Genomic DNA, 22,688 nt, shown 5'->3' on the forward strand with positions numbered 1-22,688 from the left:
GGCCTAAAAGGTCAAATAAATATGTCTCGGTACCACCATCGATCAGTTACGAATACGCGCCCGCCACCAACAGCTCCACGGCGGATCAAACTGAATACCCAGCTCAGGAGCAGCCAGCTGGTCCAGAATATTGGACACAATTGCCTCGTGCCCATTGTTCTCGGGTACAAGGTCTTGAAGGTTAAAGTCTGTGCCATAGTGATTTTCTGTAGTTGGATTAAGCAGCTGGGCTGAGGTGGGACCTGCAAGGGGGAAAGTGAAGTGAAAAACACTTATGAAAGCTTTGTGTATTCACCCTAAACTCTAACAAAGCCAGTGTAACGCTGTGTACTTGTTACACAGCTGCCACCATCCCTGTATTGGAAGCACAGCAAATTGTTTGCTGTTTTCATACCGAAAATATCTAATGTAAAGAGTAGCAATGAGCTTTTGCTCATTTCGCACCTTTAGCTCTGATGCGATCAGTCAGGCAAACTTGTAGTACTTTGTGTACAACATGTCATTGATTTGCTGCTTTTATGGACGGGAGAAAGGAGAGAGGACTATGAAGGACACCTACAATGTGCGGCACTAGAGTAGACGGAGGTAAGTGCTTAATGTAAAAAAGCATCATAACACTCAACTAGTTGGCAGCTAAAGAGTTTGGATGTCTTTGTCTTTGCATATTGTAGCATTTCCTTGCCAGTCTCTCTCTCTCTCTCTCTCTCTCTCTCTCTCTCTCCTTCGGTGTACGTGTTATCACAAGTGCACGTCTCGAGAATCCAAATCCGTAACCATAACCACTACCGTGTTGTACATGATATGCAGCTGCTGAGGTTGAGTTTGGATCATTTCACGAAAAGCTGTTTCTCCTTGTGCGGCTGGTCTCATTTAGCAAGACATCATTACATCACACCCACCTGGGTATGAAAAAGCTGAGTGAAGAAAATAAGTGGCAAAATGTGCACTTCATTTTTAAAATTTTTTTTTAACAAAACTAGTTGAAACCAGTTTAACTTTAACTATAACTGAACTTAAGGGAGCAAACTCAAGATTCTCTGCAGTCTAAAGTTTGCCGTCCGCAAGAGTCAGCATCTTCGTGCTCGTGTGCATCGTTGCATTCTGACGTAGTTGGTATTGTGGTCCAGTCTACGGCTGCACACAGACGGACCGCTGAAGAAAAAGAAAGCAGGAAGAAGCCAGTCGTTGCGATTCCACGGGAAGTGTGAATATGGTTTCTATTTCCAAGGTCAAAAATGCACTTTCATACAGGGTTTCAGATCTATAGCATCGAAACTGAAATGCTGTCTAACCAAACACAGGGGCAGCGATTTATTTAAAGTCTTAATGTAAGTATTCCAAAAAAAAAAAGAAGAAAAAACATTTAGCTGGAAACCAGCCCAGTTTAAGTAAAGCTTTAGGAGAGAAATTGTTCAGCCTTTGCCGCAACTTCACTGTCACTTATGAAGTAAATGCCGAAACACTGTAGAGGATCTTAAATAACTCTTAATAAATAAAAGTGCAAATGACCAAATTCACACTGGCAAGGATGTGATTAACCTGTCATCTAATTTGCAGCTTTAAGTTGACTATTTTTTCCTCTTTTTGTCCTCATCCTCATCCTTAACCACCCAAACACCTCAGCGCAAAAGCTTCTGTGTGAAGCCTGGAAAAAACACTTTTGTATCCGTTGTTCTAAAGAACTCTGTCTCCTACAAGCCCTCGAGCTAAAACCACCACGTTAAAAGACAAATTAGAGCACAACAATTTACAGAAAGCACCAGAAGTCTTAATTTTGACATCATCATATTGGAACGTCCTGCCTGCCCTGCTGCCCTTAAGTCATTTTACAGTTCCAGTGATTTTTTACTGCCTCAGCAATCTAATTTCCTCTCCCCTCTCCCCCCCCTCCCCCTTTCTGCTCTCGCCCCCTCTTTCCCGCTTTCTCTTCCACAGGAACGTATCTGACCCACGAAGCCAAGGGCTCGGACGACGCCCCCGACGCCGACACAGCCATCATCAACGCAGAGGGAGGCCACTCCGGAGCAGAGGACAAGAAGGAGTACTTCATCTAGTTGTGGACAGAAAGGAGTGGGAGGAGGAGAGGAGAAAAGATGGAGGATGTGGAGTAGAGGAGAGGGGAGGAAGTGAAGGAAATAAAGACCTCCATTTTGTTTTTCATGGCGCTTCAGTTCTTCGCTGGGTTGAAGGGATGATAGGAGGTGAAGGGAGGGAAAGAACTGTGGGCAGGTACTGGTACTACCCTCTTTGCATTGATACAGGGAAGTGAGTTTTTGCACTGACATACGGAGGAACTGAAGTTACACACACAAACATTTAAACATGAGGCGGTTTTGAGGTCTTGTCGCAGAGACTTAAACGCTCGTAGATGCTTAGATTAACAAACACGAGCCTCCTACTAACGCGTCCGATTCATCACCCATCACAACGTTGACACACAAGCATCATATCCTATTTCTAGTCGCCAACACCTCGAAAAAGGAAAATTGTAACTCACATTCCAGCATCGCCATCACCATGCCAACCTGCCTCCTCGGCATTGTAACCAAACCGGCTCCGGTATTTCACGTCTTCGTCTTGTCATTCTCTCCATCTAACAAGATCCATGTTCATCTGTAAACACGCTAGTGGCGAAGAAATCCATCCGAAAAAATAAATAAAACCAACATTCTCTCTCGGCCTTTTCTGTCACCATTTAATCTTTCCACGCCATCAAACCTCTACCCCACCGCGCCCTCACGCGACGGTACGAGCCGACGACTCTCCCACAATGCAGCACCACACAACATGAAACTCTCATGCAAAAATAGCATTCCTGCCTTGCGCTACCAAGCCAAGGGGCTCCAGTATACATATATAAATATATATATATATATATATATAGAATTCTATAGCATTCTTTTTACTTGACAGGAAATGTTCGGTGTGCTGTAAATACACTATCTCTCTCTGTCCTCTTTCTGCCTTCTGTCTCTCTTCTCTCTTTCTCTCTACATCCCCGTCTCTCCTGTATCACATACAGTCTGTTACTGCATTACAGTAACATATATACTACTATAAGAAAAAGCCTGCCTGTTTTTACTACGTGCGTGGAAATGCAGAGTCGAAAATATCAGTATCTGGGGAAACACAAAAATAACGACCATGACAATGTTGCGATGAAAACTAACCTTAACTGCAAATATTTGTATGAGGAACATTTTCCTTCCTTTTTTTTTTGTTTTTTCTCTGTCTTCTTCTTTTTTTTTTTCCTTTTTATAGGAGATTTGATTTCATCAGTATATTAGTGTGTTACTGTCAGTGTTAACAGTTTACAGTGTCTGTCGGTTCGTCGGTCCAGGAGTCCATGAGTGTTTTGAGTTTGAGGTTCAGGGTTTCGACGCCGTTCATTTGTTCTGTTTTACGCCGCGTTCATTCTTTCCCTAGTTCGCTCGCCCTCTTCTCCCCAAACAAAAACAGTAGCAAATCTTCAGTTCAACACAGCTTCAAGAGGTGTCAAGTGTTTGGTGGAGTTTTCCTGGAGAATTACTGCCTGGTGTTCGTGCTCGTGGACCTCTGGGGTCTTCTTTCCACTTGACCTTGCTGAACGTTGCGGCTTGAATGGGCTGTATTCCTCCCTGCAGCAGGCTGCTTGTCTAGTGACATCCTGACTTCCTCTAAGATGCTGGCGCGGTCGTTGCTTCAGGGAGGTGAAAATGCTTACTTGCTTTCCACTACGGGGCCAAACAGGACTGCCTACATGCATTATGACAAACTTCCTGGCAAAAAAAACCCCTTTTCTGTTATTGTTTCTTTTTCTCTGTGTGTGTGTGCGTTGTTATTGCAAGTAGGAATCATTCACCAACTTAGCAAAAGGTTCCCATAAATGAACTGTGTTTTTATTAAGGTTGGGAGTTCGCCTTGGCACTTGCAAGCTCCACTTGGCCTGGTCATGGAAATTGATTGCAATCTAACTAAGAGGCTCAGGGCTCCAGACTGTACTCACGCCGAGGGTTGGCTTTGTGGGCAGGGTGCCGAGCCTGAGTCTGAGCTACACTCACAATGAATTTAAACGTCCTCTCTTCTTTTTTTTTCCCCCCTCCACTCCACTCGTCCGTTTCCTTTCACTCTTTAATCAATCATCCAGTCTACGTCCTGATCCACCTTCACCCGTTCTCACCTCCCCTCGGTATTCCTTCCCCCCTCGTTTCCCGTCCTCCATCTCTGATCGATGTCTGATTCACCTTGCTGAGTCCATGTAGACGTAGGGTGGAAGTAGCTCCTCTGGGTTTGCCGGCACGTGCTCACGACTCTCCGCCGCACTTGTTGGAAGCTGTCGTCCGTCTACCTGTGGACCGTTGTGTCAGTGGTAGTTTTTGTACACCTTTCTTGGGAACCTTCAGGGATTGTGCTTTTTGTACCTTTCCCCACATTATCGTTAACCGCTAACTAGCTGGCTGCTTTACAAGCGAGTTAGCTAGTGCCTATAAGCTAGCTACACTACAAAGGGTAACCTGAAGCAGGGTCGGCTGTTTGTTTCTTCCTAGAGCTCTCGGTTAGGGTTTGGGCTTGCTAAGGTGACACCACGGTAAACGTGCCTTAAACGGTGCTTGAATTCTGTTGCAGATGCATCAAAGACGTCGGAACTAATTCAAATTAGCCTTTGAGGAATTCAGATCACTGTTTACTGCACGTTTGCTCTGCAATACTCTTCCACCGTTCACATTAATCATGTCTGCAGACCAGAGAACGGGCCTTGTCTCGGAGAGCAAACCTTTGGTTTGTATTTAACGCCAGTCTAATTCTGCCCTGTAAATGGAGAAAGGAAGTCCTGCCTCATACTCAACAAAGTGTAGTGTCTTTTTTTTTAAAAATGAATAAATAATCGAATGGACCTGTATTTGCCTGTAATTCATTGTCCTGTCCGTCGTAATTAATGTGCTAGCATGTAGCTTGCATGAGAAGCAGCTGGAACTGTACATAGTGTTGGGGATGAGAAGTGGCGACAAGCTCCTCTCCTGAGACAAAACGGGGCAGCCTGCCCGAATGAACTTCCTGCTGTTCTCTGATCTGCAAACATAGGCCGCGTTCCAGTCCAGCCCATCTGTGTCTCCTCAACACTGCACTGCTCAGGCTGCAAAGCTGCAAAGCAACTAATGGAGCGGAATTCAGCTCTTGCCACCGCTGCTGCATTCAAAACGACATCGGAGTGCGGTGACGATGAATCTGGACGTGCAGTCCGTCCAATTCCAGTTTCATTGCATCAGTGCAGTAATGACTAGCTGTCACCAGATGTCAGCAAACCGCAGCCTCTCAAAGTCCCTCCTCAGACTGGGCCCGAGCTGCCCTGCCATGCCCCACCTCGCCATCTCTTCTTCAGGCAGTCGCACACTACCTGCCACTCACTTCCCGTTTTGTAGTAGAGACAATTTGGTTTTTAACTTATGTTTTGTAAAAGGTGTGCATAATCTTACATTTGTTCCTTTCAATCAATTGATAATCATTTTTCCTTTGTTGTGTTTAATTAGACTATCCAAAACTTGAAAGTTAAAAATTTAGTTTTCGTGTCTTCTATTATTTCAGCAACCATGTTTATATAATTTCATGTATATAGTGTTGCCTTTACTGGACACTCTTACAAGTGCGCCCATACACACTTGCACACACACTTTCGGGTACACGCACATCCACACACATATCTGGATATGCACGGCAGGCATGACGTCTGTGACTATAGTGTATTTGTACATATGTGTGTGTCTGTGTGTCTGTGTATGAGTGTGAGTTGTGTATTAATCGACCCAAACAGACTCCGGAGACACTCTTATGCGTATTTACCATCACAAAAAAAAAAGTTTTTATTTTAAAGAATTAAACAATGTCTTCGTTGTTAAGCATTTTTATTTTGGATGATGAGTCTTCCTTTTGAATAAATACCCATATCACATGAGAATAGTGCTGTCATGTATGTTAATTTGTACTATGGCTGATGATGTCATCGAGGTGCGACTCAAACCGCATGCTGTGGTGGGTTTGCGTCTGTTGGCTGTTATGTTCATAATGTTTTATTTAGATTGATTTGGTAAAATACCAGTTCAGTTGTTGACTTCAATAAACAAGCATTTGGGTTAATTTCACGTGTCTGTTCGTGAGTTCTTCCTTTTTAGAAACTTTCACAATATGACATAATGTTCATAAAAACGAAAAACATCCCGTCCATCCATTGTTTCGCAGCCTCACAGCTTGCTACACTGCTTTAGAAAAAAAGGTGTCATTTCTTCAACAAATGTTATGTTCCAGTTTTTTAACAAACAAAAGTTCACTTGTATATAAAAAAAAAAACCCCACAGCAATAATAAATTAAATACTTTTTTGATTATATAAACAAGGACTGTGGTGCATTTGTTCATAATGGCTTTTAAGTGTGTTTCATTATTTAATTTCCGCATCCAGAATCCAGGTTTTTCAAAGCGCAGAATGCTTTTTTTTTATAGTGACACCATGTACGAATATTTTCAACATGAGGTTTTCAACCAATAATGAATATGAGAGCTTAGCTCACAAGTCCACACATGAAATTTTGTATGAATTCAACAGGTTCTAAGATGCCGTAGTCCATCATTTTTTAATTGTGTGTAGTTCTGGAAGCGTCCAACAGAGGGTAGTACAATGTAATAATTCAAACTCCCAAGTTGAAACAAAAACAGTTGTTGGGCTATAAAATTAGAATAAAACTATAAATATATTTCACTCTTGTTATAAATCACATCTTTGCATTATTCTTCATAATATTATTACTAATATACACAGAGGTCTCAGAGTCTCTGTGGTTCCTTCATATCTTCTTTTCCTTTACTGTGCATGTTGATACAGAGGCCTTTTGTTGTACAAACACAAACGTCCTCACTGAGATGGTTTTCACAAGTGTGTCCAGCTTTTTTCTGCTGAACTTAAACTTATCGATGTGTGACTGTTGTGCCAAAGCTGATCAGAGGGATGGACCTATATTCTCCAACCAAGGGCCGCAGTAGTAATTTATTGATCGATAGAAATGCAGAGTGGGGCTATCACATTTTGCTTGTAGTTTCTGTAGTTTTTCTTTCTTTTTTCTTTTTTTTTTTTGCAGCTGTTTGTGATCATTTTGTGTGTGTTTTTGATTTCTGGTTTTGACTTTGGTTATTTTTTATTAATTTTTCTGCAACGTGCGTTTGCTTTTGGTCGTCTTCTGCATCTCTTTGTGGTAACTTTATATCCAGTAGCCTCGTTCAGTAATCCATCACTAAGTTTACACGACAAACCCGTCAGAGGAAACACACAGGGAATGTTACAGTGATACCATGAAGCCACTGTCTCCGGAGATACTATAGTACAACTTGTGCTATGCTCTGCATATGTCATAGCTGATGTTTTTTTTAACACTGATATTTATGTCTAACTGGCACAAACAGTGATCCAAATGTGTACAGAAAAGTAGACTGGAGGCTGAGGTCTTCACTTTGCCAAATCGGCTGACATTTTTCATCTTTACTGCTACAACCTGTGCAAACCTATTATAATGACAAACTGATTGAGAAAAGTTTTCAGGACCTTTGGTCCTTGTAGAATCATTATTAGTCAGATAAGAATAACTTTTTTAAAAAATACAGCTGGGTTCTCATTTTTGTGAATATCATGAAACCTGTGATGGATACCTCTGTGTTTAAGCTGAATGTAAGCGCAGTTCTGTGAACGGCCGCAGAGGCGCCCTCCTCCTCTCTACGGAGGCCAGAAGGGAGATTTGGAGCGGGGAGGCGTGGAGGAGGAGGGAGAGAGTGTGTGTTGCTGATTGTATGAGAGGAGGGGGGCACAGAGAGAGAGAGAGAAATGGAGAGAGAGAGAGAGAGAGAGGGAGTCCTTTTTTTAAATGGGAATCCAGAGCACACATTGGAAAACAAGACGCAGACTGAGAAAGAGCAGGCAAAAACTAAGTGGAGATTTATTTTACGCACGGGGAAAACGAGTTGAGTAAAGGAAAAGAAGCAGCGGATATTTTTTCTCTATATTTGGCTCTTTTCACTCTCATGACTCAAAGAGGATTCCAGTTAAAATCACCCGCTCGGGAGGAATTGATGGTGTCTTTTAGGGCAGCGGAGCCGAGGGGAGGAATCTGAATGCGCTCGGCTGAACCATGCCAGCCTTGTGGATCATAACTTTGGCGATCACTTTAAACCAAGGTGAGAGACACCCTGAGCCTGAACGGGCCAACAAAGTTTCTTTTTTTATGCCCGAAATCTGTCCTCCTTTCACTCCTGTCCTGTTTCTCTGCTGTGCGCTCTGTGCGTCTCTCTCTGTGTCTGCGTTGCCACTGCTCGTTTTATTGTGCATCAGCGTGTCTGTCAAAAGTGCGCGCTGCTTAATGTGTGCGCGCGTGCACGCGTGGAAATGTGTTACGGTGTTATAGATTGGTGCTGCGCCGGACATCATCATCATCATCATCCTCATCACAGCTCACTGGTGCTAAAAGGAAAAGAGTCGTGGGGTGTTTAGGGGCTTTGCTCTGCTGGAAAAACGCATTTATTTTTCTTCAATTACACGTTTATGGGAGAGATGTGAAGCATCTGCACACGACATTGCCTTGGCGTGACCTTTGAAACGCATGAATACATATTTGGTTGGCATACAAACGCAGTGTGGGTCAACAGAATATATGTGTTAAAAGCACGCGCGCAAACACACATTGCGCATAACCTGCCAACCGGGGATGATTGATGAGGCGAGCATCCATTGCACAGTCTGGTCGCCGTACTTTACATTGGATTCTTTTCCAACACACACACACAGTAATTAGGCACGCACGCGCCAACCACGTGCATTCCTACGATCTTAGTATCTGTGATTTTGAGTGGCTTGAGAGTGGAGAGTAAAGACCAGCGCGAACGTCTATGAGAGCGAGTCAGTGTGTGTGTGCGTGTGTGTTAGAGTGAGAGAGATAATAGAGACCAGTGCATCGTCCTCTTAGCATGCAGGTTGAGTCTGGCGTGCTCGTGCTCGTACCTGTGCACGCGCAGCCCCGCTGCTAAGTTGCAGGTGCCAAGGAAAAATTCATATTTTACCCAGACATATTCACTGGACTGGAGGAGAGCCCCATTACTAATATTAATGTCCCTGTTTATCGATCACCTTGATAGATTGCCCCCCCCCATCACACATACACACACACACACACACACACACACACACACACATACACTCCTCAGTGTGAAAGAGGTTAGTGTGTGTTTGTTTGTGTTTGAAGGCAGTTACAGCTCCAAAGACAGAGGTGATTAATTGAGGTCTGTTGATTTGTGCGAACAGTTCAACTGTGTGTGTGTGTGTGTGTGTACGTGTACCTGCCTCAGCACCTGGGTCTCTGGTGCCATGGGCTGCCAGTGTGATGAACCACAGATGGTTATTAGACCAGACAGACAGTCAGAGGAGCTCCCAGGTGGGAGCAGCGCTGACCACCTGAGTGGAATAAAATAAGAATCTTATAGATATATTATATAAAGGTAGAAGACATTGAGACGTATGATGGGAAAAGTGAGCTAAGATTATATAAAGAATATAGACCTGATATGATCTGTCTCCCTTATAAAGAGCGCGGATGATGCAGGTTTTACACACAGAGGTAGAATTAAACTCAACCAAACTAAGAGAAGAACAAAAAGACAGAAAAGAACTAGACAAAACAGCACAAAAGCAACCAAAAGAGGACAGGACAGGTCAGTCCAGTAGAAACAGAACAAAATGAGACAGAGAAAAAGTCTCTGCAGCTGAGCCGGTGTAAGCCTGTAAATGTGAACAGAGTGAATCCGCCCCTTACATGCAGCAGCTGCAGCCTAATGTGTGTTTGGCCTGTTTGGACTCTTCCAGGTGTCGGCTGCCTGACAGCTCTGACCGTCTCTGTCTGAGCAGCCTGCTTCACTCTTCAGTGCGGTGCTGTGGCCGACTTCCTTAAACAGGCCAGCAACCTCTCTGTGTGGCTGACCGCATGTCTGCGGGCCTCTGTAATTACCATTCGGCCCTGCGTGTGCGTATGCGTGTGCCTCTGATGTGGCGTGTTGCCGCTGTGATCCGACGCTGTCTGGCCAAAGGCGCGGGGAGCCCGCTCCTCCGAGTCGATTCTTGAACAGCACTTTTGCTTGAGCTGAACATTTTTGCAGCCTGATCATGCAAGCAAAGCAATTCTCGCACTGCAAGCACCTGTACTCTCTCTCTTTCCCACACACATCCACTTTCTGTTTCTCCCCTCGCAACCCGCCCCCCCCCCACACTCCTCCTCTTCCTCCCAATCTGTTCTCCCGTCACAAGAATAGAGCACAGGCGCAGATGTAAAGAGACAGGCCAAAAGACAGAGAGATGGAGGCAGAGAGAGAGACGAAGAAAGGAAGAGACAGCGGGGTTCAGTCCTAATCTGTTGACAAGAGGGGATGTTTGAGGATAAACAGAGGCTGAGCAGGAATGCTCAGGAAACAGAGACAGAGAGGAGGAGACACGGGATCCTACTGGCTTGGGTCTGCTTCAACCCAGCTCGGGCATCAATGTTTGATAGTTTACAAAAGCACAAGTTCACACCCAAGCTGGACTCTAGGGGCAACCAGGGATCCTTAGAAAGGTTCCTCAAACTGGACCTCAGGAGTTAAAGGAAGCTGGACTTCAAGAATCAAAAGCAAGTCCTCTTAGATCCTTCAATTGTTCCACTTGCTATGACCACATACACTGTAAGGTACTGTCTTCACAAGCAGCCTCGTGATGAATCAACCCCCCAACTTTGGCCATTAGTGGCAACATGATGGAATGTGGGTTGACTGGCTGTGTTGCGGTAATTGGGTGGTTAAATTATCCACTTCAATTAAAAATATCACTGTACTATCAAGTGAAGATAATTAAAAGCAAGCTTTGTTTAAGGGTAGAGCGGAAGTTCGAACGACAGCAAGACAGCAGAGTTAAGTGTTTGTGTGTGTGTGTGTGTGTGTGTGTGTGTGTGTGTGTGTGTGTGTGTGTGTGTGTGTGGGCCTCATCCCAAATCCCTCCAGTACCTGACGGATCTGATATCCTTACAGCGGGCGGGACCATAATCCGAGGTGACAAGGAACAGCAATTAAAATAAAATAAATAAATAAATAAAATAACTGCCACAATTAGCTGTCACTTAATACTTTGTGATGCCCCAATAATCTTGCAATTTACTAAAATGACAGCAGCGAGTCCCTCCTTCCCTCTTCTGCTCAGGCTGCGGTGTGTTTTAGTGTGAGTGTGTGAAGAGTATGCAGATGCCAACGTGGAGCGCCGACTGGTTTCAGGACTGACACTCGTTGATCTTGCTGATATGTCAGCCCGAATAAGGGAGGAGTGGCGAAGGAGAGAAGGAAGACGGAGAAGGAAAATAGAGGACTGGACGAAAAGAAAAGAACAGAGGACAGAGGAGGCAGCTATGTGAAAAGTGAGAAAAGTGGAGATGTAGATGTCTAAAAGGGAAGAAAAGGTTGGGGAGCTGAGAGGGATGGAGTTAGAGATCAGAAAGGGAAGTGAGACGGAGGTCAAAGGAGCAAATGTTCGTAGGAGGAAGGTGGCAGGGGCGTGAAAGAGGGCATTGCTATTCTGCGGGAGATTGTAGGAGGAATAGAGATGGAGGGAGGAAACGTGAACAGGCACCAGGGGGGAAAAGAGGAGAGGAGAAGGAAAAGGACATAGTTGAGGAGCGAGGGAGCAGCAAAATAAAAAGGAGGAGAACAGCAAGTGAGAAATAATTGGATAGCAGTGAGGGAACAGAGTAGGATAAGGGGACTGGACTGAGAGTGGACTGGACAGAGTGGATGAAGGGTTACACGGGGAGCGAAATGCAGAGGAGGAGCGAAGGAGCAGGGGAGCAGAGATTTATGTTGTGAGAGGTTTGCAGCAGAGGAGCAGAGGGAAACAGCCAGGCCTATTATAGATGAGGCTCTCCTGGGACAGCAGGGCCGGGAGTTTTCTAGGCATTTCCAGCATAATTCACCGCTGTTCAAAGCAGCACGCTGCACTGCACAAAGCGCCGCCCTCGACACAGTCCTCGGCCCTCCAAGGATAAATAAAGTGGGTTTCCTTTCTGTGCACGAGTATTCAATAAAAGTGATAAAAGGCTGGAAGTAACCCTTCTTAGCTTTTTTTTTTTTTTTTTTTTTTTTTTTTTGGAAGGGGAAGTGCGAAACCAAACCGGCCACCCTCTCCAAGGAGAAGCTTTCAAAGAAATGCAGACATCAAGTATAAAAGCACCAAAAGCATAAAAGTGTTTCCTTTTATATGAAGAAAAATGTCAACAAAAAGGGCTGCGAGATCAAATAAGCTGAGTCTGGAGGTAGTTTATGTTTCTGCTCCTCGCTCTCTCTCTCTCTCTCTCTCTCTCTCTCCCTCTCTTTTCCTTTGTCTGCCTGTGTTTTCTCTCGCTCACTGTCTGAGAGGCTCATGTGCGGAGGTGAGAGAGAACAATTCAATGGGCCTCACACATAAAATCCATTCAGACGCATCTCAAGGAATAAGAATGAGAAATTGTCCGACGCAGTGGATTAAATCAATCTGATCCGTTACAAGATCTCTATCGCAAGGCTTGGGGATTGGATCCCTTATGTCTTTGCCCTGGATTATGATTGCTGCTGGATGAGTGTGTGTGTGTGTTTGTGTGCATACAGGCACTTATTCCATAACATATGTAGCCCTTTGTCACATGATTTAATTTAGTGATCACCAGGTAATGGACTCAATCCTTTTAATAAAATGTGCATCCTGGTCCACGGCGACTATTGTACCTGCAGGATCATTGCTTTATATCTGGGCTGGAGCTTCTTTTTGTTTTTGAAGGCAAATCCAACTCGTGAAAATTAGGTTCTTATGTAACATTACTAAATGTAGCACTTAAACAGAATTGGAACAGAATCACTTATAAATGTCGCTCCCTACAAAAACTTAGGAGACATGGTTGTTTCCTTAACACTGCCTGTCAGACCCACTATAAGCAACAAGATACTAAATTGGGGGGGGGGGAGGGGGGCCTGCTATAAGTGCACAGGTGGAGAGCCGGGGAGCAGAACATTGCTGAGCTGAACTGGACAAATGCCAGATCCAGAATCCCCAGGCGGTCTCCAAACAGATCGTTCCAAGGTTCGGAGTCCAGAGAGCTGATTGGATCGGGCCCAAGGGGGCGCAGCTGGAAACAGGGACGGGGCGGAAAACACTGGGGAGACGGGAAACAGGCCGGGGCAGAGCCGGGTTAGAACACCGAAAAAGTCCAGGTCCGAAAATCCAGAATCCAAAAGTTAGGGCACAGGGTCAGGTCTGGTCCAATACGACAAGTGGGAAAAAATAAACAGCCTCAAGTCCACAATCCAAGAATCAGAGTAAATAGTACAGTCCAAGGTCCAATCCAGGTTAAAGAGAATCACAGAGAATCTGGGTCGGACAGACAGAGTTCAGACAATCTACCAGACTTTCAGGCCTGAGACCATGACAGGATGTTTCCATCTCATTATTTTTCAAGTCATTCATTTCATCCCAGTCTAACCAGGCAGCTACTAATTCAATAAAAACTGCATATCTCGTTCAAACTAAAGCTTCGTTAAAGTAAAAGTTTGCAATACTTAATACTTTGAAAAATTCAATGCATGAAGATCACTATCCTAATTTTATGCACCCCAGTATGCATTAGCTCCAATTTCATTTCATTTAACATGTAGCGCCTTCCAATCATTCCCACGGAGGCTTTTCCAAACTTATTTCCCTTATCACACACTCGAACTTGTGTAACCAAATGATTTTTTTCAGCACGGGCACCATGACCACGTTTTGTTCCCTCCCAACATATCCCTCTATCCTTTTCATTTCTTTTCCTTTGGTGGAATTTAAACAATGATAAAAGAAGCAGCAACGATTTACGATGCAGATGGACAACATGATTACGGAATGATGAAAGCCGGTATCCATCACCACCCACTCTGTTTGTGTCTCCATCCGTCTATCTGCCTGTTCCTCCTCTCGCCCCTCTTATGTTTTAATGTAAGCTGATAACTATCGGGAACTGATAACACCCAGGGCTTTGCTCGGCTTGGTGAGGCTCGATGAGGCGAGGAGAGGAGCGGGGCTGGGTGAGGAGGAGGGGGTGGAGGTGACACTATCTCCCCTGAGTAAAGCCTGATGCGCCTGGGTGTAGGGGAGATAAGCAAGAAGCTCTCAGTGGTGGCGGTAAACTAGAACGGTTGACGTCACGCGGCTCGCGTCTGGCTCCCGTGGCGGGAAATAAAGTTATGGCGTCACAGGTGGAGATTATGTCAGAGCCAGATTTTTCATTGTTCTGGAAAGGAGATTAGACTGTGGGAGTGTGACTGTACATTTGCGGGAAAGATGCACCTCAGCAGTAGCCGTGTTCAAGGTTTATACCACAGATAGTGGGAAAAGTACAGGCTGATTGATGGCTTCTCTCAAAATGTCTGACCTGTCGTATTGCTCTTCTACTGGGGACAGAAATCTGTCACATTATGGGCCTCAAGTCCAATTTGGAGGCACGAATCAAGTCCCCTATAGGTGAACCGTTAACTTTAGACATAAAACATGTGTGGTGCTGGTGGAAGCAGCTATATAAGAGTGCAGGTTTTTTATGTGTGTGTGTGTGTGTGTGTGTGCAAAAACACAATGTACACCAAGGGACAAAGGAAAATAAAAGAGTAGGTCCGCTTGCTTGAGACTGAGGCAAAGCGAGAAAGAAAGGAGAGAAAGAGACAGAGGGAGGTGTGTGGGGGGGGGGCTATTTGGATTGAGTGAAAGAGAGAGGAAGTGAGGGAGCAAGAGCGAGTGAGAGAAAAAAGATAATTTCTTAGCTCTTCTTTGAAATAAGTCTGTTTCTATAGCAACCATCCAACCAGCCGCTGGAGAGACAGAGAGAGAGAGAGAGAGAGAGAGAGGAGAAAGTGGGGGTGCACCATAGAGACAGAAGGAGGGAGAGAAAGAAAGAGAGAGAGTTACCATAGCAACGGAGGAAGAGGAAGAACATGAATTGGAGAAACTTAAAAAAATAAAACATAGGAGGAAAATGAAAAAGGCAAGATAAGCAAAGGAAGAGTGAATTTACAGCACTGCGAAGAAGGGTAATTAGGCAGTGTTTGGCAAGTTAATTAAAAGTATGTGATTTATTACTCGCTGCTCGTCGAAAAAGTGATTATATGACTTTTCTTAGAGAGTGGAGGAATGGCCAGGATGTAAAAATCCTAGATATAATCTGCATAAACAATGTCAGCTGCATGGAGAGAAAAAAAAAAAAAAAAACTTTAATGGACACATGAACCCTCCTGATTGGATAATCCATCCAGAAGATGAGCTATTTAGTTGTCCACTCAAAACTAATGAAAACTATGCTTTGACAAAGTCTGATGATCAGACATTTTGGACGTTCTTAGTCAAAATTTCTTACTTTTAATAGAAATGAGACGGCTGCTGTTTCATGTGTTGCTCGCGGACGACACACCAGAACCATCCTAATGAGCTGATCCTGGCCTCTGAAGGGCCTCTCCGTAGTCACAGCAGCTGAGACTCTGCTACTGGGGTGTTAATGAAAGACGGAAGACATAAAAAAAATTGAGTTGAAGCGCATCAAAATATTGACTTCGAATTTCGAGTGGGGAAAAACATGTTGGTCCCTTTTGCAGCTCTGTCAGGTAAAAGCTTCTAACACATTTCTTGTTTTGTCAAAGGTACATGTGAACAACCTCGCGGTCTCCAAACCTCATGTCTTTATTTATCGCGATACAAACTGTGGCTGAACCAGGAGCCAACTGTTAGTTTTAGTTACCGAACACGAACAACTGAGTAAAAGCAGCATTTCAGTGATTGTCTCCTCATGTGTCGTCTAATCGAAGTCAAATCTAAAAGGCACATGTTGGAGAGCTACAACTAGGATAAGCTGAATTTTAAATTGTAATCCTTTACCCTACTTGCTCCTGGAAAAAGTAGCCGTATCGCCGCACAGCGCGGACCTGTAAACGAGAGCGAGCGGGGTCATATGGCTCCACTAAATAGAGCCGGCGCAGAGAGAGAGAGATATGAGCTGCAGTGGTAATAGTAGTGTGTAAGGCTGCTGCCTGATTGTCCATTCTCAGTTCTTGACCACACATGACCTCCATCACTGTGTGGAGAGGGCGAGTGAGCAATGAGAAACACAGGAGGCAGCGAAGGAGAGAGAGAGAGAGGATTGATTGGGACTCACAGAGTTCAGACAGCTCTGACCATAGAGGCCTCAATATGTTTCCCCGAAAGCACTGGAGCTACACGGTGATCACAAACGTGGTGAAAATAAGAACCGACACTGGGTCATGTGGGTAGGAAGAGTCCAAATTCTTCTTCCTGTGAATTGAGAGTATAGAAAGTTGCTCAGTGTTAGTGTCTGAATGATATTTGGTATTGATGGTTCTGCTCCGTGCATTGTTTATAACCAGCATATAATCTGTCGCTGAACAGATTAGAACACATGATGTCATCTGGAGGAACTTTTTATAGCTAGAAACAGAAAAATATTTTAATGTAGTGAAGTCAGCATTAATCAAAGCATCAATTTACTATACTCTAAACTAAAGTGAAAAGCTGTGAAGCTTAATACATCTGCAAATTGATCTAACAAGTTAAAAGAATAAGATGCCAGACAAAGTCAGACAGAAGAAAACTATGTGCCCAGTTTTCAAAAGCACGTTTTAAGTTGACCTTATTTTTGGTATTCAAATGCAGAAGAAAGCTTTATTACCACTTTACAGCCATTAACAGCCTCAACGTATGCTAACGATATCTTGGTACAGTGTTGTTCTCCACGTGTTCCTCATCACGCTCTGTTTCCAGACCTTTAGAATCGTGCAACTTTTCAAAAATAATTTTAATATACACTTTTTAAAAGAGTTTTGGCAAAGCGTACCAGCAGCCTAAGAAGGACTTTTTACATCAAACTTTTTTTACAACATAAAATTCTTCCTCTGTGAAGTCGGAGAGTTGATCCACAACTTCACATGCTCGATTGAATGCGAAGCTTTCACACTGAAGCTTTTTGTGCCTCTGTGTCTTCACGAACTGCTGTTTTCTCAACAGTACAGGAAAAATAATATATATATATATATATATATATATATATATATATATATATATATATATATATCTTGTAGATTTGTCCTTTGAAACAGCTCACAAAAAGTCACTACACGGAGCAGGGTGAAATTAATGGGGTTTGGAACAAAAGGTCTTGAGAAAGATTTTGTGACTGTTCCCCAAGTAATTACGTTATCCCGTGTAATTAGCCTCCTCGTTTGAAAAGGAATATGCGTACTCCGTCTCCTTTTCTGTTCCCTCTCGAATTGGAAGATAAAGTTGCAGACAAAAACCCTGAATGTCTCCTGTAGAGCACGCATGCATGCCTATAAACATCCGTCCAGCCTGGCTTTGAACACGGCGTATATACGGCGATTTCCATCTCCTGCACCTCGTGAAGGTTATTATAGTTATTTTCCGGGAAGAGCGGTTATTATAAATGGACACAAACACTGTCCAGTTTTGGGATATTGCTTTAGTGCACTCAGACATCAGGCAGGAAGAAAAAAAAATGTTTATAATTTTCTTCCTTTTGCTTTTATGGACCATCATTGTGTGATGAATTCACCACAGCAGATAATGAGGAGAACATAGTCATTTCAATTCTGGCGGAGCCCACACAGGACAGCTGTCTATTTTAAGTTATAGCTGCTGGCCAGTGAACCATTAGCCTGTTTTACACCGATAGCAAATAGCCATTAGGCATAACTGCAAGCCAGTTAGCCAACAGCCATCTGCCGCACACCGCAATTATGCTGCCTTAAAGTGCTGTTTGAAATATAGTAATTATGAGTTGAGCGTGCATTAATGACCCAACACAATGGGAAATATGCCTGGGGGGGGTTGGGGGGGGTGGGACGTATTTTCAATGATACCTGCGACAACAATCAGGGCAGCAAAGAGGGCGGATTGGTGAGTTTTCTGAATGAAACGCAACTTTTTTTGACAACTGTATCTCCCTTTTAATAGCACTGTCCAAAAAACATTTATGCACCAGGAAGTTACATTTCCACCCTGCGAGCTCAGCTGTGGCAGCTCCTTATGAGCCGTTAAAGCAGCCAGCACCAACAGGAGCTATTAGCAGCTCACCAGCTCTCTGTGCCGGCCGTGTTGTGCTCTGCTCTGTTCGGTGACAGTGGGCTCATTGAGACCCCTGCCGCTGATACGAGCTCTCCGAGAGAAAAAAATCCGCAGGCTGCCTTTGCTGACTCTTTTCCTGGCAATGACAGTCACTGTAGTCAGCAGCGCATTCAGGTCAAGCAACTTGACTCATTTCGTCACATTCTGCCACAAGCCTTTTTGCTTTCACAATGCTCTGATTAAGTGGTACAATAGTTGCAAATCTGCTGGCGTGTTTGCTGAAGAGTAATTACTAGCGTCTGATAAGCGTTCTGGGGAAGTTTCCCAGCTACATGATTTCCACTGAGGTTTTATCTCAATTGAATGGGATTGTCTTTGCCGAATTGGCTCAGCCATGATCCTGGAAACTGGCCTTGTCTCGCACACATGATAAGACAACAGATTGCCTTGTACGCTGTCCAACCAAGAATAATGCTGCAAGCTGTAATGATTTACACCATCCGTCAGGGCTCCTCCACAACTACTTGCCTTCTTCATCACAGAAGAGGCACTAATTGGCCACATAGAAGCAGGCGCAGGCTTCTCATAAACACATCATACAACAGGGCTCCAGCCCCGCAGAGCGATGGGAGCAGGAGGGAGGGCGCTGCACGGAGAGCGACGTTTCCCACTTTTGTTTTTTTTTTTTTTTAAATGCGCCTTTTGTGTCGTTTTGGCATGTGTGTGTTTGTCTGCGCGCGCGTGTGTGTCGGCCTCACTCACTCAGACTCCCTCCATTTGTGTTACCATGGGGACACCATGCTTCCTATATCTCTGGTTATTAGCCCCCCACACACACACAAACACACACACTCCCATTTCCACCACCTCTCTTTTTTTTTTCCACCTCTCCTTCATTCACTGGTTTCAGTGTTACCATGGTGACACATGTCTGTCTCATCTCTGCCTGCTACCTGTTTCGCACGCTGCCCTGTCTCGCTGGGTCATTCTCTCCTTGTGTCTGCCTGCTTCTGTGTATGCCTGTCTGCCTCTGGATATCCGCGTGTCCTTGTCTTACCTTCCTTTTTACCGTTTACTTTTTGTTTGTTTATTTGCGTTGTGTCTGTATGTATCTGCATGGCTGTCCGTGTACCTGCTCCGCTGTCCCTGTCTGTGTTTGCTTTTTGCCTCACTCTTTCTTCTCGTTTTCTGCCTGGCTGACAGGCCGCCTGTCTGGCCACCAGGCATTCCCACCTCTAATCCCTCCTCTCCTCTTTCTGCTCTGCTGCTCCGCTCTGTCGTTCTCTTAACATCATCCTCTTTCCCCCACTTTTCTGTTTTTCACCCCCTGACTTATTTGTTTCCCCCCCCCCCCCCCCACACACATCAAAACAGCATCTATTGAATGTCACTGGGAACACACACGGAAAAAAAGAGAGAATTTTTGCAGACGGCAGGCGTTGCCATGGTAACACAACTTTTGGATTTGCAGGGGAGAGCGATGGATGAATAGAGGGATAAAGGAAGGAGAGAAAATGTGTGTGGATAGAAAGAACAAAGAAAGAAAGACATGTCTTTGGCTCTAGTGGGACAGCAGATTCCTTTCAGCAACGTGGGTTTTAATCCAAAAATTAACAGTTTGGGAAGAAAATAACACCTGAAGACCATTTTTCAAAAATTAAACTAATTATCAGCAACCTGAAGTCCCCAAGAAAACCTGCTTTCCCGGATTGAGTTCAGTGCCATTTGTTTAAATTCCGTGCTTTCAGTCACTTTACCAGAGTGCGTGCTAGTTTTTCCAAATCTCACTTCTAAGATGAAACCCTTCTCTGCTTGCTGATGCATGTAGAAATCCACTTCATTAAGCTCTCAGTGCTCCACTCTGGCCTTGCTTTGTTTTGCCTCTCACCCAGTTTTGCCCCAAAACTGGATCATTATTAAAAAAAAAAAAAAAAAAAACAGAGACGTCATCTTATTAAGCAGTAATGAAACCAAAGTAGCTGCTCATGCCTTGCAGAGCATCCAAATGTGTTTGTCACGTGCTTCAAAATGGAGAAAATCCTATTTGGCAGCCAACCCCCCCTTCCTTCTGCATGCTAATGCATTTACAAAAACTACTTTATTATAATGTACATTTGAATATTCATAGTAGGCAGGCAGGGGGGTGATAGAGGAGACTGGAGCCTTCGGGTATTGATGTAGAGCTGTGGAATTAGCTGCGAAACTGCTATTGATTCAAGCTGTGAGGACTGGAATATGAAAGACAAGAGGGGGGGGGAGTAAAAGGGCAAAAGATGTTATCAATGAACTTGGAGAATGAACGAGAAAGTAGAAAAGAATGAGTTTGCTCTGTAGAGAGAGGGGGGGGGGGAAGAAAAGCCAGATTATCGGTCAGCAGAGAATTGAATTAGAGAGAGACAGAAGGAGAGAGTGAGAGAAGAAAGACAAGATTATGAGGCAACACAGAAAACGAAGGAGACAAAGTATAACACGAAAGAAAAAGGAGCAGAAAGGAAGAAAGAAAGAGGAGAAGCCCAGTGAACCAACCAGGCGAATGAAAGAAATGATCAAATAAACTAAAGAGAGAGGGCGAAGGGGTCAGAGCTCGCTGCCAGTTGCACTGTGGCCTGGAGCCAACACGCTACAGTAAACCCTCCACCCCCAGACGCTGCAAATTGTTGATGGGAGGACTAAATTGACAAATGTCAAAGTTTACATTTCATTACAGAAGGCGGGGGTCGGAAAGTGGCTGGAGAGGAGGAGGAGGAGGAGAAGAAGAAGAAGCACGGGCGGGAGAGAGGGAGAGATGGAGGAAATGCCATGCATTCCATTAACTGGCCAGAGAAAACCACAGAGAGAGGGGGGGGGATGGCAGAGAGGAGACAGAACTACAGGAAACGGGAGGGGGGGGGGGCTTAAGGGCAGGGGTTAGACCTCCATACATAAAGATACATAGAGATAGAAGGGTGGGGGTGCGGAGGGGGGGGGCGTATAAGCCGGGGAATAGAGTCCTCGATTCATCACCGCGCTCAACTGTGGCCCTGACCTTTGAAAACAGAGTTAGTGTTAGACAAGGCAGCACTTAACATTCTCATGGCCTCCATGTTTGTTCTCAAGTTGTCAAACCAGGAGTCCCACATTACGCTTCGCCCAGCGTGATGAGGTTCTCGCCGAGGGCTTGTCAGCTCCCACGGGGCACAGTAGTAACTTTCTGATCCGAAAAGACGAGGCTTTTATGAATGTATTGTAAATGGATACAGACACTGAATCAATCGTACATGAAGAGACCTGCCGCCATAAAAGCTAATATCTATTGATCCACAGCTAAAATAGTCTCATTGAAATACATTAGTTACTGCTGTTGGAGCGATGCTGCATTACTGAAGACAGCAAAGCTTCAATATTCTTCTAAAAACTTGGGCCTGGATCCTTTGTTTTAGATAAGTCAAAACAGCTCTACCAGTTTATTTTAACCATTAGCACACAATGGCCTTTTTAAACCACATTTTAAAGTCTTCTGAATTAATAACACATTTGATAAACATAAATAGTCACTAAAGAGATCAAATAAACGCCACATAATAAGGGATCATTTCAATTTCAGTGCTTGACAAGCCGTCTCAGGAAGACCAGAAGGACAAAGTGACTGCGCTTTAAAGAAATAAATAAATAAAAAGAAATCAGTGATTTTCTATGGTTCCTGCCGTTCTTAGCTCCTTATTGAATCTTTTAATGTACATGACCTCAGAAATGTGTGGCCAACTAACTAAAAGGAGGCTGGTTGTATTCACTTCAAGACATCAAGTGTCTTTCATTTGATTGTATGCAGAAAAAGTGCAGTCTTAAGAAGTCGGAATCCACCTCCTGTATCAGACTTTCATTTTTTTTCCCCCCCTTGCATGTAAATTCCAAACTCAAGGTAACGCTGCTTCCTTCTTTCCAAAGTGAAATACATCTGTAATTTGCTCCGTGTAGAACTGATTCGAGTGAGTGAAGGTGAGGCTGTAACAGCAGATGACAGTTTTTAGGCTAAAATGATCTGTTGGTGTTATAATGTGTAGAAGGTGGATGTGAAACATTCCCCTCATGCTGTTATGGAATGAACACTGGTGGTGTTGAGAACAGATTCCGATCTTTGCAACATGACTGAGCTGACGCCCTGTCCTATCGCACTAAAAGCTTCCCTTTAGTGTGATAACACGATCGCTGTAGGTCTATACACATTATCCCAAAGCCACAATATGAAACTTCTGGGAATCAGGCAGATCAATCCACCCAGGACCTCAAACACTGACGCTGTGTCTCATAGATGCGTGAAAAGTACTCTTTCGTGTGCACGTGTGCAGCAGGCGTTCGGCCTTGTCTGATCTGTTGTAGACAGGCCTCACTCGCCACACAGCTGCCACGGCTGCTCCATGAGTCCAAGTCACGGGTGACAGCACCTCTGTCTCTGCTAAAAAGTGTTCTAAATACATTACAGCTTATTGAAGTTATGAAAGTGCATTAGTTGTACATTATTGGACGCAGCGGCAGTATTTTAAGTG

General features: G+C 44.3%; 2 protein-coding genes across 10 annotated transcripts in view; both read left to right on the forward strand.

Moving 5' to 3' along the window:
- cadm3 (cell adhesion molecule 3) overlaps positions 1-6,111 on the forward strand; it is an 83,669-nt gene extending 77,558 nt beyond the window's left edge. For all 8 annotated transcript variants that reach the window (XM_067474540.1, XM_067474544.1, XM_067474546.1 and 5 more), the window contains one exon: positions 1,936-6,111. In XM_067474540.1, the coding sequence (XP_067330641.1) occupies positions 1,936-2,054 (119 nt within the window). In that variant the 3' untranslated portion in view covers positions 2,055-6,111. The remainder of the gene's footprint in view (positions 1-1,935) is intronic.
- A 1,721-nt stretch (positions 6,112-7,832) lies between these two features.
- The window catches only part of kirrel1b (kirre like nephrin family adhesion molecule 1b), a 71,648-nt gene continuing 56,792 nt past the window's right edge, over positions 7,833-22,688 (forward strand). The window contains exon 1 of one of the 2 annotated variants that reach the window (XM_067474427.1): positions 7,833-8,192. In XM_067474427.1, coding sequence (XP_067330528.1) covers positions 8,147-8,192 — 46 coding nt within the window. In that variant the 5' untranslated portion in view covers positions 7,833-8,146. The remainder of the gene's footprint in view (positions 8,193-22,688) is intronic. The other variant, XM_067474430.1, reaches the window with a different exon arrangement.

The sequence above is a fragment of the Channa argus genome, chromosome 14 (assembly GCF_033026475.1).
Source record: "Channa argus isolate prfri chromosome 14, Channa argus male v1.0, whole genome shotgun sequence".
Classification (NCBI taxonomy): domain Eukaryota; kingdom Metazoa; phylum Chordata; class Actinopteri; order Anabantiformes; family Channidae; genus Channa; species Channa argus.